The following is a 16,095-nucleotide window of genomic DNA, read 5'->3' as shown; positions in this document are numbered from 1 at the left end:
CAGGCCAAGGAGGAAGACATGGTTATTCCCTTCTTCCTACTAATTCATCAAAAACTTACAGAGATGAAGAAAAATGTCATTTTTTTTATTTCACAAGAACAGCAAATAACAGTTTCATTCTGCATCCAGATCTTTTCTACAAGTAAGTGGTAAACTATGACTGGATTATTACATGGCAACTACAGTTGTCATAGGAATTAAACATCCAAAGGGATGTACAAGAGTCCTTATCTCTCTGCTGATTACCATTTTTTGTTAATATTTATGGAGGTTTAACAGGAAACAGTATGTGTGTGGCTGAACCATCTTTAATCATTTCTGTCTTGTCTTTGATCCTTTCACTAATCATTCTTACTAATATTCCATGTTTTTTTTTCCTTTAATTTATTTCAGTATTGTATTCGGTATGAGTGTAACAATGACTGTGTAACAGGAATGAAGAGTAACAGCATGTTTTCTTTACAAAATGTATTGCTCTGATATGCAATTGCTTATATACTGGTTAAAACCCTTATAGCAAGTCCTTTTTGCTACTTACAATACCAGGTTCAAGCCTGTTTTCTGCATGTTAATAATATGAAATATTAAAATGATGCATGATCTCCAGAACAACCAATAATTAAAAACTAGTTAAAAACAGTCCCTGAAAAGTGTCAATTTCAGGATGTAATTTGCATCCTTTCCCTTTTTGGCTTAAAGGGTTTAAATTTCCTACTTCACTGGTTTAACCTTAATGAAAATGTTACAAAAAGTTTTGCTTCCCAACTCTCCCTCCTTTTAAGGTTGATTTTTATTATTATTATTTTAATAAATGTATCGCATTTTATTATTGCCTGCTAACAAAATGTGGCTTCAAGTAAATGAAAACCAGGGACTGTTACTAACCAACCACATAGCATTAGAAAATTTGGGTACCATGTTTCGCTCCAGCATTTGATTAGAAAAAGTCCTTCAAAACAGCTGAATTTAAAACCAAATGGGTATCTCTTTTTCCCCCTTATCTACTATTAGTGTGTTTCTGATTAATGCTGTGTATTTTTCTTTATTTTTGGTAGGGTGAAAAGAAAAATAATGAAATAAAAATAGGTATAATGGAAGAATCCAAATACTTAACTCTTTGCTGCCCAACTGTTAGTTTTAAAAGCTTGTGTTGGGGAGAATTAGAGAGGGAAACCATGGATGGAACAAATGCTGTTTTGAATTTTCTGTGTAGTCTGATCTTGTGTGTATCAAAAGCTGCAGTGGAACCCTTTGTACTAAAAACCCAGGAATGATGTACCATGCACTGAATAAGCCTGATGCTGCATGATGACTTTCTGAAAAGCTGTAAGATAATACTACTAGGATGCTAAAGAACATGCTACTAGAAACGTGAGCAAAGTTTTAGAGGAATGGAGTCGCTGCTGAAGAGATCACTCATTCATCTCCCTCAATGCCTGTTTTCCACAATCATAATATTACCCTTGCTTGACAAAATATTGTATGGCAAGTCATAAAGGCCTTAGAACAGGACTTGACCCATTTGAGAGATTTAAATCTCTCTTTTACACTAGCATTCAAAAACAGTGAAACTGAAGGACTGTTCTTTTAAATTAATATTTCTACTGTAATGGCTAAAAAAAAAAAAAAAAGAAATCCTACTGAAGGCACAGACCAAAGCAACATTACCTTTTCGGCTGTATTTGCTTTTGAAGGTTTGTTTTTTGGCTGTCAACATTCTGTTGTGGTATCAGTATAACTAAGCCAGTTCATGCTAAGCCATTACCAACAATGATAGGTCAGTGCAACATGTGAAACAATTTTAAGTGGCATTTATTTTCATCTTCAGATATGAACTTAATTGTGCATAAGGTAACAAAAATGGACAAAGATACTTTGGCGTAGTTTATAAATAAAGCTCTTTTTTAAATGTCTTGTAAATACATATCAAAACTAATGCCATTTCCTCCTTGAGTATCATTGCCTTGTTCAAAAGATTTAAATGAACTCTTGAAATGTTAGCTTGAAATGTTAGCTCACCTTTAATTATGTATTTGTTTATTTGCTTCCTGCGTTGATACTTTAAGACAGTTCCTTTCAGAGCAGAAAATATGCCTATGATTGGTTCTGCATGTTCCAGTGAGCCTATGTTCTGTGTACTTTTGGTGATGCCTTATTTGTGAACTGACTATAAAGAGAAACGTATTTGTCTAACTAGCTGTCTCTTATACGCACAAATTTTGGTATTCTGTCAAGAGTCAATTTCAGTTCCTGAAGGCATAATGTAAATTCACTAAATCTTTCAGGAAGTTTTATGAAGACTTGTAATTCTCCAATAACTTGTAATTTAATGCAATGAAAAATTACCCTGGCACTGTTTGATTCTGAGAAATGATTAGCACTTTTTTGAGGAGATATATATATTTATATATATGTGTGTGTGTGTATGCCTTTTTAAATACTTTTGATGATTGCCAAAAGCAGTACAGATCCAAATTATTTGATTGATTAGCTACTTCAATTTTTTCTTTCTCTTTGGCCAGAAGCGTTAATTGTGCCAGAGGAAAAAGATGTTCTTAGGATTTTCTGCTTTTATTTATGCTCTTTTTAAATCCCAAACCTGGTTGTAATCAGTAATTCTTTTTTATGTTTGTGGTCATTCTATATGACCTAGAGAGAATATCAAGAATATTTTATCTTTTCCCTACTTTTAATGTACAGCCAAACTGTTATCAATAATCTCATTGCATTTTTTTTCCTGGGTCAAGACTGTTAACATAAACTAAGGCCTGTATTAAATCCCTTAAATTACATTCCAGTTGCCTTGTTATATATATAACCTTGCCATTAACCTGCTGCTCTTCCTCTCCTCCCATCCAACACATGGTTATAGCCAAGATGTCCATCTACAAGAGAATGAAACTGGCATGTTGTTTTGATTGCGGACGCTCTGAGCGTGACTGCTCTTGCATGTCAGGCAGTGTACATAGTAATATGGACACCCTTGAGAGAGCCTTCCCACTTTCTTCTGTCTCTGTTAATGATTGCTCCACCAGTTTACGTGCCTGTAAGTTTTAACACCAACACATGCTGTTCCATGTCTGTGGTGTCTGTGGTATCATCCCAGTCTTGTGTCGTACATTGTAGTTCTGTGAGTTTTACTGGGCTGGTGCTTTTTTCAAAACATTTTAATACAGCACTAAATTTATATTTTCCAATTTTTAATACCCCCATTTAATTTTTTCATTTAGCTTCATGTGTTCCTTAGAATGTGCAACTTTACAGTAGCATGTAGGACCTTACTAGTGCAGTTTGGTGATATGTTTGTTTTTATTTCATGCATACAGTATAAATGGTCATTAATTAAACAGTTCAGTAAATGTTTTATTAATAGTGGGGGGTGTATCTAAATTTGTGACTACAGACACAAAGTAGTATAAAGTTATTCAATAGGCAATTCTGATACTTTTGGAATTGAATAGCATATAACAAGAAGTGGAAATCCCTGCATCATATATACTATGTAGATAAAGCTATATTTCATATTCCTGTCATTTTCTTTAGTCTTGCTCCTTGTTACCCTTCATTTTCAGTAATGAATGAAGTCCTTTTTTAGATGGACTCTCAAGAAGGATTAAGAAACTTAGACCTACCAATTTAGTACTGTACTTTAATAAAGCTACCCTGATTCAAGCTTCTGACTCCTTTACAGACTATATAAAAAAAAGAATGATAGATTCCACTTCTACATGGGGACTGTGATCAGCATTTGTTAGGAACAAACCTTAAATGCTTTTCTGTTGTCCTGAAAGTGAGGAAGCAGGAAAGTGAAGGGAGAAGAAGGAGAGAGAAATAGGAATAATGCAAGTGAGCATTAATATTTTGGGCTAGGGAGCCCCAACTACACCTGTCTCTTCAGTGCTTTGTTGACAGCGTTGAGGAAGATTAGTAATGAAATAACTGCCCTCTTATCTGCCCAATTCAGATGTCCATAACAGGCAAAACTGTGTCTCAGACGAGGACTATTTTCCTTTTCCTTATCCAAATGGATTGGTGAAATTGACACCTAAATAAAGCTAAAACAGAGTAATCTGGTAAAAATAATGCAATTTTGATCAGGAAACATGATATCCTCATACTCAATGGTATGACAAACAGGAACTACCACAAGCACTCAAAATACAGTGAGGTTAGTGGAGTATGCCTCAAGTTATCTTTTTGATGCCTCCCATGTGTAGTCCAGCTGCTGAATTACTTTACCTATCTTGGCCATTGATCTATTAATTCAGAAACAAATACAATCCCCCCCCCCCCCCACACACACACGTTTATGTTTAAAATCTGTCCCTTTGAAAACAGAACCTAATGGAGTCTTGGAGAAAAGCTGATACAAAAAGCCTTTCTCTGTATATGTGTATAGGTATCAGTATTTGAAAGTCCCTATTTTTCAGTAAGTCACATTAAGTACATTGCCTCCAAGAGTTGCCCTATGCTTGGTAGTAAGAGTTGGCATTCCTAAATTAGTTCCATCTCAGTGTTATAAAGAGAAAAGCTGTGCTTAAAAGGATGATTGAGAACTTCCTAGTACATTAAAATTGCGAGGTACTGCAAATACTGTTACTGAACATATTTCTTAGTCTCTGCAACAATACAGCATATGAAATTGTTCGCATCAGTACAGGCTAGTACAAAGGGATTATGCAGCTGAGCTGAGGCACTGGTGTTAATAGGTACCAGACAGGGCTAAATGAATATGTCCCCTACAAATGGGTGAAATTTCTACCATTAGTAGCATCTGGCAAAAAAAAAGAGAATCCATAAATTGAAGGGTTACTGTAGTTCACTTAAGGCTATTGAGGGTGGGAAAAAATGTTTTTGATTGCATTGCCCATTCAGCCAAAAACTCCAGTGTATGATATTATTGCCCCCAACAGCAAAACTGTTGAGAAACATCTTAGGTCCATGTTGCACTCTGAAATCTAAGTGGTATTGACAGCTTTGAGAATTTTTAACATCCTCTGTTTCACGGGCCTTTTCCCCCGATCGTCACTCCATCAAACCAAAAGAGATATCATTCTTCCTCATGTGAGACTATTCACCTTTGACCACTAATAATAAGTAAGAAAAATCAATACTAATTCAAGCCCTTCATGAACCAGCATAAGCCTTTCTTTTCCAATTAAAAGAAAATATATATACATACAAAATTCCACTGGCAGGGCTTCAATAGAAATCACTGTGTTTTCCTTGTAGTGTGGAGGGGTCGTATGATGCCATCTTGACAGAGCTAGTTAACTCAAAGAATGGTGGTGAGAGTTGGCTTTTCATTAAATATGAGCAGATGTGAAATGTTGAGTGTTTGACAATTAGAAATGGCAGCAGCAGGGCCGCAGAATCAAAGTGAGGTCAGATTGGTAGATCAGATTACCTCTGTTACATTCTTTAGTTGCTCTGAAAATCATTTTGAATTAGTGTCAGCAGAGCCATGATGGGTTTTGCCCTTTGTCTTTTATGCTAAGGCTGTATTGTTTCCCAAGACACTCATTAAAGGTCATTATATTATTATAGGGCTTGCTTTGGTCATGGTTCCCCAGTTGGGTTGGTGTGCTTCTAAGATTGCTTAATGTGTTTCTTTTATTTATTTATTTATTTGTTTGTTTATTTATTCATTTTTTAAAGGTTCTAAAAGCAGGCTTTTAATTTTCAAGGTACTGTATATAAAATCATAGACCATTTTCTGATGTTTCTTGAAATGCTGAATAACTTATAAAAATTAATGCAATGTATAAGAATATAGTACATTGTAGAAGCTAATGGTTGTATCAAATTACAGATGCATTGAAATACATAGGATTTTGTGTGGTAATTGTATGCCCTGTAAAGGAAATGGGACTTACAGAATAGGTTTTACTGTGACTGAAATATATTTATTTTTCATTCTATTGAATTCTAATTCAATATATAATTCAGTTCAGAAAATCATATTTTCATTAAAAATAAATGCATTCAAATATGTTTTTGGCTTAAAGACAAATGTCTAAAGAGACAGAGATATACCTTAGAAGTGTAAGGAGTTATAAGGCAAGTATCAGCTTTTTTTAGGTTTTGTCAGTTTTGGGTGTCAGTGCTCATCTCTCTCCACTCAGTCAAAAGACTGTTGGTTTGTAGATCAAAGACTTGCTGTTTACAAGGTTCTAAGTGGAAGAGGGTCAAAATAATTTAAGGATTATGTCTCCATATATCACCATATGCTCTTTTGTTCTCACATTTTGGAACTTGATGTTCTTAGAATGTAGCAGTTCTATTCCATTCCAGTCTTAAGTTCTTCTAATGTGTCTATTGGTGTGGGACATTCTTGTTAGTAGGTTCAGTAGTGTGCTTTTCATATTAAATGGAAGGACTTTGTGCATAGGAGCCACAGCTTCTGGTATGCTACTACTTTATCCATGGTACTGTCTAGGGAACAAGAGATATCTGCTCCTCTGGAGGGTGGAGGTTGAACCATGTTTACTTCTAAGGGTACATGCAGATGTTACACTTAGATCAACTTAACTATGGGATTCAGGATGCACTCAGGAGAGACTTTGCCAGGCCTAGGTCCTGGGAGGACTGAGTTAGGGAACTTCTGGAGGGGTGGACATTTTCAGATCAGCAGGTCCAGATGCTCTCCACCCCAGGGTGCGGAGGGAATTGGCAGGGGTCATCGTGGGGCCCCTGGCACGGCTTTATGAGCCCTTGTGGTGCTTTGGCCAGATGCCACAAGACTGGAAGAAGGCCAATGTGGTCCCCATTTTCAAAAAAGGGAGGAGGAAGGACCCAGGCAACTATAGGCCCATTAGCCTTACTTTGGTCCTGGGGAAGCTTTTTGAGAAAATAATCCAGGAGCATATCTGTGAGGGACCAGAAGGGGGGATGATGCTCAAGGGGTTCATTAGGAGCAGGTCCTGTCAGACCAACCTGATTGCCTTCTACAATCAGGTCACAAAGTCATTGGACACAGGTGTCGTGGTAGACGTAGTCTTTCTGGACTTCAGGAAGGCCTTTGATACCATCTCCCACCCCATTCTCATTAAAAAGCTAGGTGACTGTGGCACTGATGCCTACATGGTCAGATGGGTCGCAGATTGGCTAGGGGGCCACACCCAGAGAGTTGTGGTGGATTGGTCATATTGGACCTGGAGGGATGTTGGCAGTGGAGTCCCCCAGGGCTCAGTACTTGGGCCCATACTGTTCAATTTCTTTATTAGCAGCTTGGACAAGGGAGTGAAAAGCACCCTGTTCAAATTCACTGATGACACCAAGATTTGGGGCGAGGTGGGCACGCTAGAAGGGAGGGACAGGATACAACTGGACCTGGACAGGTTACAGGGGTGGGCGAATGTGAATAGGATGGATTCAATACTCTCAAGTGCAGGGTGCTGCACTTGGGCAGAAAGAACCAGCAGCATGCCTATAGGCTGGGGAACTCCCTTCTCAAAAGCATAGTGGCAGAAAGAGACGTTGGAGTCATTATCGATTCTAAAATGAACATGGGCCACCAATGTGAGGATGCAGTCAGTAAGGCCAACCGCACCTTGTCATGTATCCACAGATGCATCACGAGCAGGTTGAAGGAGGTGATCCCACCCTCTATGCGGCACTGGTCAGGCCACAGTTGGAGTACTGTGTCCAGTCCTGGGTGCCGCACTTCAGGATGGATGTGGCCAGTATCAAGAGGGTCCAGAGGAGGGCCACTCTTATGATCAGGGGGCAGCAGGGCAGACCCTGCAAGGAGAGGCTACGGGACCTGAACTTGTTCAGCGTTCACAAGAGAAGGCTGAGAGGGTATCTAGTGGCCATCTATAAACTTACCAGTGGGGACCAGAGGGGAATGGGTGAGACCTTGTTTGCCCTTAGGAGTCTTTAAAAGGAGGCTTGATAATTACCTAGCTGGGGTCATATAAGCTTAAACTTACCAGGGGTCGTATAACCCCAGTATTCATTCCTGCCCAGAGCAGGGTGTCGGACATGATGATCTGCTCAGGTCCCTTCTGAACCTACATCTATGAACCTATGAAGTGACAATCTGTACAGATGCTCAGGGAGTTTAGCTTGGACAAAAAATGCCTGGCTTAATCTAATTTAAGTCACCTGAGAAGGTGCAGTATGTAGACTGGGCTAACCCATACACAATCTAACTGAATGTGTGTACATATTTGAAGCTCAGCCGTGGGGGTGGGAAAGCCCAGCTGCTCACCCCAGCCCTGGAGCTATACTTTTCCTACCCTCCCTCCAACCCTGACCCCAATATTTTTAGCCCTCTGCCCTCCCCACCCCAGACAGACATCCACCACTACAGTCCTGCCAACCCCTCAACCCAGTCCCACCAAAACCTTCCCCAACCAGCAAATTCCGTCCTACAGACCCACTAGTTCCCTCTCCCCTCCCCCACCAACTTACTTAGGTAGCACTCCCAGCACTGCTCCCAGCAATGGTGAAAGTGTGAATAAGTGGGCACCTGATCTATGATCACATAACTTACTTTAACTGCAGATCAGGTCTGGTGAACATGTGCATGTGCCGTAAGGGACTATGCATAGGTATTTTCTGCTATAATGACAATTCCCCAATATTGATATACACCTCCTCTATAACACAGAAAAGTGGGGGGTTTTTTTGATGAGTTAGTGCTGCTCCAGGCAGCAGTAACTTATAGTGATTTTTTTGTAACTTTATTCTGAAGGTCAATATGCTCGATACTGTTCTCCATATTACTTACTCAGCTGTGAGCATTTAACTGCAACCACAGGAGGGTTTGAAGTCCTTTCACAATTGGGGTTTCTAGCATTGTTGTTGTTCCCATGTTAGACCCGTTTCCTGTCCTCATGCCCAACTGTTTCCTTTCTCATTCCTCTCAAATACACAAAAAGAAGAGCATATGGCTCTAGTATATTCAGGAAGGGAAAAAAAACACTGATAAATTTTGTTGGGAAGGAAAGATAGACATGATTTAGATCCCTAAGATAACCTCATTAGGTGTTAAGAAAATGATTGTACTCAAACTGCTATACATTTCTAACAATTCTATGAAATGGCTCCACCTCTTTATGCTGGAGAATGTGCCCTAGTCTGACATTCCTTTAATGAGACAAACATAAAAGGACAATCAAAATGAAGGCACGGTGACACAATAACTTCTTATTAATTCAGACTCATGAGGACAGATCTTTGACTACTAAATCATGAGGACAAATCATATAGCATTTGGTACAAATATCCAAGATTTGTGAAGTAGGCTACCTCATGGGGAAAAAAATTACTTTTATAAAGCTGTTTCCAAAAATTATTCTTTCCTTCAGTGGAACAACATTTACTTTCAATTATAGACATTAACTTTGAAGTCAGGAGAAAAACTGGACTTAGGCTAAGTGATGACCAATATGTGTATAATAAATACTGCAGCTAATCTATACATATACGTCGTCCCAAAATTCTGAGAATAATATATCTGTATATGGCAATAAGCATTACCTTATACCTATAATATACTCAAAATAACTCCGTTATAGTCAAAAGTCCAACACAGCTAAAATTAAAATGCCATACAGAATGTTTTGTTCATATATTCTTTAGTGCTACTTGATAATAAAGCAGACCTATCTTCATTAACTCAGAATAAACTACTGTTAACAAAGCTAAAATTACCAAAATGGATTTAATTGGCTTTTGAAATAATAAAACTAGTGTGGAAAAAATGGTAGTGTTTCTTTTCCTTTCACTCTAGAGATACATAACTACTGCTCATAAGTATGATGTTTTCACTAGTACAACCATATATTTTCTTCCTCTCTAATTTCCAGGTATATAGAAAAACAGATTGAAATATTTTCTTGTAATCAGTGGAGAAAAGCATCTGAGGGAAGGATACGAGAGGAAGTGAAGGATATGTATGCTGAAGAAGCTCAGTATATGAGTGGGTTATGGGATCTCCCACCTTAAAACTGTCACTGGTCCCTCAATCTGGCAGTGAATAGTATTTTTGTTTGATTATTTATTTGTGTTTAACCACCCTGGTTATGTACTATAGTGTGACCTGAACCTGGAGTCCATGTCATTTTCATTCCCTGCAGATTATATGTCAGGTGACAGGAGAGAAAGAAGAACAAATATTAAAAATCTGGTAGTATTCTATCTTCCAGATTTACCAGGACATAAACTCTCCCACCACCATCTCCCTCTTATCAATCTTCATATAAAGGATATGAATCAACAGTATAAATATTACTTGTTACTTTAGACTCGTACAAAAACATAGGTTAAAACAGTATTTTTTTATATATTTGTTTTCCAAATATGCAATCTTTTAGAGATAGAGGGTGAATTGTTATTATAAGCACATCATATGATTTATCCTTCTGTTCTTTTGGGGTAATATAGGAATTAATAAAGATTTATATAAATTCAGTGACAGAAAAAACGAAGCAAAACAAACCAAACACAGATGTTCCTTGCTACCTGGGAGAATGGTAAAAGCAAGACAATCTAACTGGTTACTACTACACCTAACCAGACTATATGCATAATGAAGCAGATGCCTTTTTAAATTAATTTTATCATTCAATGTTTACTACTGGACTCATGAGAGGATACTGTTTGCCTCACTTGTGGCGTCTGCTGTGAAGAAATTCATACACGGTAATGCCATCAACAGCTACTGCTAAGATAAGCAGCAAATCTTTTTGAAGAGTTAGGAACAAAAAAGACCAATAAGTCATTTAATTTAATTTAATTTCTTTTTTTTTTTTTCCTTTTAAATTCCTTAAGGCCATTATTTTGGGTATTGTTTCTTACCAGGGTCACAGAGAAGTGACTAATGAGTGGCTTGCCTCGATGGGGAAAAGCTAGAAAAGATGCTGTCTGCATCCTGTGGAGTGAATTTAGCAGAAGGCCTTATGCAAGGTGACATGGAAATTATGTTTGCATTTTTATTTCCTGAATGTGGCTGGTTGTCATGAAACTCACCGTGACAGTTTCTTACCACCAGGCAGCAGATTCTTCCTGTTACCTCCTTGGTGTAGGACAGATGCTAGCCAGTTAGCTCTCCATCTCTACTGCTTCTGAGCTATCTCAAGTGACAGATGCCAGGGCCAGCTTGGTTTCCACTTGAGCATTTCTGTCATAGCCCTGCCTTGAGCCCAAATTCTGACCTTTACTACATGAAATAAAGTACTTGTGAACAAGCAGAGACTTGATCTAGAGCAGGCTTAGAGCAAATGTCAAGTCAGTCTCCTGCCTCCTTCTGCCACCTGCATTGGGAACCTAGATTAGACTCTGGACTAGAGTGTTGAATGCCTTAGGGTCTATGGGTCTGGAGAGACTTAACTTATTCATAAAGAGTTATTAGATTTTTATCAATTGTACAACACCATGTGAATGTTTCCTATGATTCTTCATTGTATTCATTATCATTTAAATATTAATTAAAGTCAAAGTTGCACTTAATATTGTTCTAAATGTGCCACTAGGAGGGAGATTTAGAAACAGCTGCAGGATTGAGAAGCACATTGTTGTTTAGAAGTTCTCAGTACCATGTTCACAATATGCCACCAAACTGATTACCATTTTATGTCTGCAGCTGATTTATCAAATTGTGACTTGGCGTGGTCTCAGATTAATATTGGACCAATAACAGTGGGAAACAGATCCATAAAAACTTAGGTTGGTCACAGAAAAAATTTATTGTGTGATCTTGCATACCTTTCAAATTGCCTCTGAACTCCAGTGAACAGTTCATCTGTAAAACCTGCTCTTTTAATTACTGTATTTGAATCCTTTGTGTTTTCCTAGTCTAAGGAAAGATTTAAGCAATTCATTTTTGTATAGACCTTGAATGCCATCCAACAAATGTATAGACAATTTACATTTATTGGCCTTTGGATTCTCAAATCTATTAAAAATGCAGGCTGTTATGATAAAAATCTAATACAGAATGGGGCAGTTATGCTGTATAATGAACTAAAAGGAAAACCCAGAATAACAAACAAATCCTTACATTTGGAAATGAATTTAGTACTAGTAAATTAACAAGTGGACAGCTATATAAAACAAAAGTTACTGGACTCAATAACCAATGAGATTCTTCCCAGCCCAATGGTCCTATGTTCTATTTAATGTGGAACAAGAACAGGAAAAAAAGCAGAAAATTTAGATTGAATTTAGTTTAGACCTGACCACAGGCATTTAAGTTCCTCTCTGAGACTCCAGTTTGAGGTTGCTCATGTTCAGTTTGACATGTACTTCACTATGTTGTAAAATCGGGGCTTATTGGAGCTGATGTAAGGCCTTGTCTTAAATTGCAGTAACTGTGTATTCTGACTGGCTGTTCTCAGTTAAGTTCTCCGCCCACCAGCTCCTGTGTGCAAACTCCAAATCATATACACAAACTTCAAAGCCAGAAATACGCTGAGTGGTAGTTTTGCAGCCATGCTTCAGAATTCAGTGCCTGGTGTGTTTTAGAGCTACCACTGGAAATAGTTATTCTTAAAATATAAATACATCTGGGAGATATTACCATATTGGACATGGACATTTTTGCATGGTCAAGAATTCCACCCCAGGGAAGTTCAAAGAGGTCATGTAAGAAATTAATATTCTTCTTCTAGTTGTACTACTGACTTGTTGTATGACCATAATCATCCTGTTGCTTCAATACCTCCACCTGCAAATTGAGGATAATATATACTCAAGCAGGAAAAATGCTTTGATATCCTTTTGTGTTGACAAGCCAAATGCTCTGGGCTAGATTATATTCCCTTTTGCCTGGATCCTGTGGAGGCCTCTTCTCATGGCTACTGGTCTAGACTGAGTAGGGCAAGATGAAGTATGGGTCTCATAAATATTATCTTGATAAAAGGGCAAGAATAGCTTCCCTCTGTCTGCATCAGGGAGAGATAATATCTATTTAGATCTTTTTGTAAAATGTTAAAACAAATCAACTGTATTTTTAGGCACTTCTAAACTCTAATTGATATACAGAACATGTTTTCTGTGAAGTACTGCCAAGCAGAATCTTAGAAAACCTTATAGCATCCCTGAGCTTTGTCATGCAATTTCCTTTGTTTGTTCTTGCGTAAAAGATTTTGTTTGCATTAAATGTGTCTCTATTTCCATTGCCATATGTATAGCATTATCTTTATTCTCTAAACAGCAGTGGTGATATGTGTCATTTGACACAGGCAATACAATATGGAGAGGTATTTTGCATTACTGTAGCTATATTACTGGAGAAGACAATGGCAATGAGAAGGGAAAATCCTTTTCATAGGGCACATATACATGAGATGTTACGTTGCTATGTTGCCATAGTAATAAACTATGGCAACATAGCATCAGCAGGCACAAACTGTGATGCTGACACTACTATGTGGTAGTTCATTATTTCATAGTGCTTCTGCTCAGTAGGGTTGGAAATGACCTGTGCACTGCTGGGACTTGCTAAAGCAAGTAAGTTGCTCAGTTGGGTGCACATGTAGATGCGCCCACTGATTAATCATGTTTTTTGAACTGTTTTTTACAAACTATCATTAGTAGGTTTGTCACCTATTGTTGCATTTGGTTAGTTCTATAACTAGCACCTTCCCTGTATACTATATAGTTGATAGGGCTGTGCAAAGCTTCCATCTCTGATTCGATTTGGCAGAGATTTGACCCAACTCAGTGGCTGAATCTCTGAATCCAAGTCGATTCAAGAAACCCTTTAATCCCTCTGAATGGAATTGGAACTCTGCAGATCCATTCAGAGGGATTTGGTAATTTGGATATAGACACAGCTTTAAATGTTTTTTCTACATACCTCAAGGTACTAAGTGGCTTGTGAATGCTGTGATGGTGGGGCGGATGGAGCATCCCACAGGAGCATGGGGGACTCCCCAGTGTGCTAGGCAGCAGACCTGGAAGTGGACCAGAAGCACTTCCAGTCCACTTCTGGGTCTGCTGGGGAGTGCGCTGGGTGGCCGTGGTGACTGGTGCCTCCTGAGTCTGGGGGGGGCACCTGGCCCCCCCACCATGGTGGATCGCTGTACCAGAGGGGTGTGTGGGGGTGGGACCTGTGAGCTCAGCAGAAGATCTAGAAGTAGACCAGAAGTATTTTTGGTCCACTTCTGGGTTTGCTGCCGAGCATGCAGGCCCCCCGCCTCCCTCCCCCATGCTCCTGTGGGACACTCTATCCACCCCAGCATCACAGCATTGACAAACTGCACCTGCTACCTCCAGGTATGTAGAAAAAACATCTAAAGCTGTGTCTATGGCCAAATCGCTGATTCTCCGAATCAGCATTGAAACTTATTTAAGGAGGCATATCGGCTGATACCGATCCGATATCTGATACAGCTCCCTACTGGTGGTAAGTCTGGTGTGGTGGAAAGGGAGGGGGGAGGGAAGAGGTATTGGGGGCTATCAATGTCCCCCACAGTGAGGGAGGGAGGGGGTAGGCACTGCCCAGGAGGGCAGGGGTGCAGGATGGAGGTGCAGCTTGGGGGCGGTGTAGTTCCCACTGCTGCTTGCACCCTGGGAGGGGCGGGGAGGCAGGTTGGAGCTGGCAATGCATGGCTCTTCTCAGTGGGAGCTGAGCTTGGAGCAGGCACTGGTGGCACTGGGAGCAGCTGCAGACACCCCAAATTTTGCTGTAGCTCTGCTCCTAGCCCCGCACCACCAGTTGCAGCCTGTCTCCATGCATGGAGACAGGGTGAGACTGGTGGTGCGGGGCTGGTAGCAGAGCTGTGGTGAAATTAGGGGTGGCTGCAGCTTCTCCCAGCACCCACTCTGAGCCCAGCCCCTACTGAGAAGAGCTGCATAGCACCAGCTCCAGCCAGCTTGCCCACCCTGTGCAGATCCAGGGGGCATATCCCCCCCTCCTGGGGTGCACGTAGTGGCAGGAGCCACCCCCCCCAGGAGCCTTGCCTCCATCCCCGCCTGCCCCTTCTCCCCCCCTCACTGCGGGGCCATTGATTTCTCCCCCCTTGTTCCTTCCCTCCTCCCTCCCCTTCCGATTTACCAGCTGGAGGCAGCTCTCATTGACAACTCTGCTTTTTGCTGCCTCAGTGCTGCACTGCGGCTATGCACAGCATGGGCATTTATCAGCCAAATTATCAGCACCATTGGGCTGATATCCAATACAGCAAATTTTCTTTATATTGGTACCCATCTGATATCAGACTGATGTATCGGTGCACCTCTAATAGTAGCTGATAAATGAGTATGACAACTTAAAAGTCAAGGCAAGTTTCAGACTAGTTGATGAAAGTTCATGGACTGCTAAAATTAAGATATTTTGTCAAAAAATGAAGGCATTCCCATACAGTGATCCTCCATTAAAAATAACAATTGCTTGTTCTCTGTGGTGCATCTATATAAGCAATTAATGCGAAGCAATAAACCCTGGAGCATTTTGTGCCAGAGTGAACTGCTCCTGCATGCAGTATATACATGTGTGCCTGGGACAGCAGCACTTTGAGCTGGGGTGGAGTTGGCCTGACTCTGGGTGGCAGTGCTGGGCAACAGAGGGGCAGAAGTGTCAGTTCATTAATGTAGCTTAATGCTTAGGCTTAACAGCATAGGATCTCTCCCCTCCATTTACCGGAGTCTTGTGCACACAGCTTCAAACATGTGAAGCTGTGTGGCTAGGCAGAAGGCAGGATTCTAGCTTCCTGCTGCCTGGGCTGACCATACACAATTTATGCTCAGGTCAGTGTTTACACATTTATTTCACTACCCTTACCTCCACTGTAAGATAGTACTGTCCCCAACAATTAATTTACTGCACCCTGATACTGGCACATATGTAGTTGGTGATGCATCACTGTGGAGCTAATTATTCTACTTCACAGTCATGTGTAGATGCTCCCTGTGCAGAGGCAATGCATAGGGGTGCATGTGAGTGCACATGCACCCCCTGCTTGTGGTGGTGCACCTCCTGAAAAAAGGCAATGCCAACACTGTCAGCGGCACCTGTGGGTGGTCGCTGCTTGCCACTCTGCTGCCAGCTGTGCAGGTGGCATCTGCCAATGGTCCGCAATCCCTGCTGGCTGCTGCTGGTGGCGGCTGCAGGAGCTCCCCACTTACCGCCACCAGGCTCCCGCC

At 40.2% G+C, this 16,095-nt stretch overlaps 1 protein-coding gene across 4 annotated transcripts in view; it reads left to right on the top strand.

Annotated features, from left to right (window-relative positions):
* KCNMA1 (potassium calcium-activated channel subfamily M alpha 1) overlaps window positions 1–16,095 on the top strand; it is a 1,030,169-nt gene that overhangs the window by 832,426 nt on the left and 181,648 nt on the right. The window contains exon 19 of one of the 4 annotated variants that reach the window (XM_090058812.1): window positions 2,873–3,046. The exons of the other annotated variants lie outside the window; for them this stretch is intronic. Within the exon in view, the coding sequence (XP_089914938.1) occupies window positions 2,873–3,046 (174 nt within the window). The remainder of the gene's footprint in view (window positions 1–2,872; window positions 3,047–16,095) is intronic. 4 annotated transcript variants of the gene reach the window in all.

Source organism: Crocodylus siamensis, chromosome 7, assembly GCF_052110815.1.
Source record: "Crocodylus siamensis isolate JL-2025a chromosome 7, ASM5211081v1, whole genome shotgun sequence".
Lineage (NCBI taxonomy): Eukaryota > Metazoa > Chordata > Crocodylia > Crocodylidae > Crocodylus > Crocodylus siamensis.
Note: the sequence above shows the minus strand (reverse complement) of the source record. Positions and strands in the feature narration are given on the sequence as shown.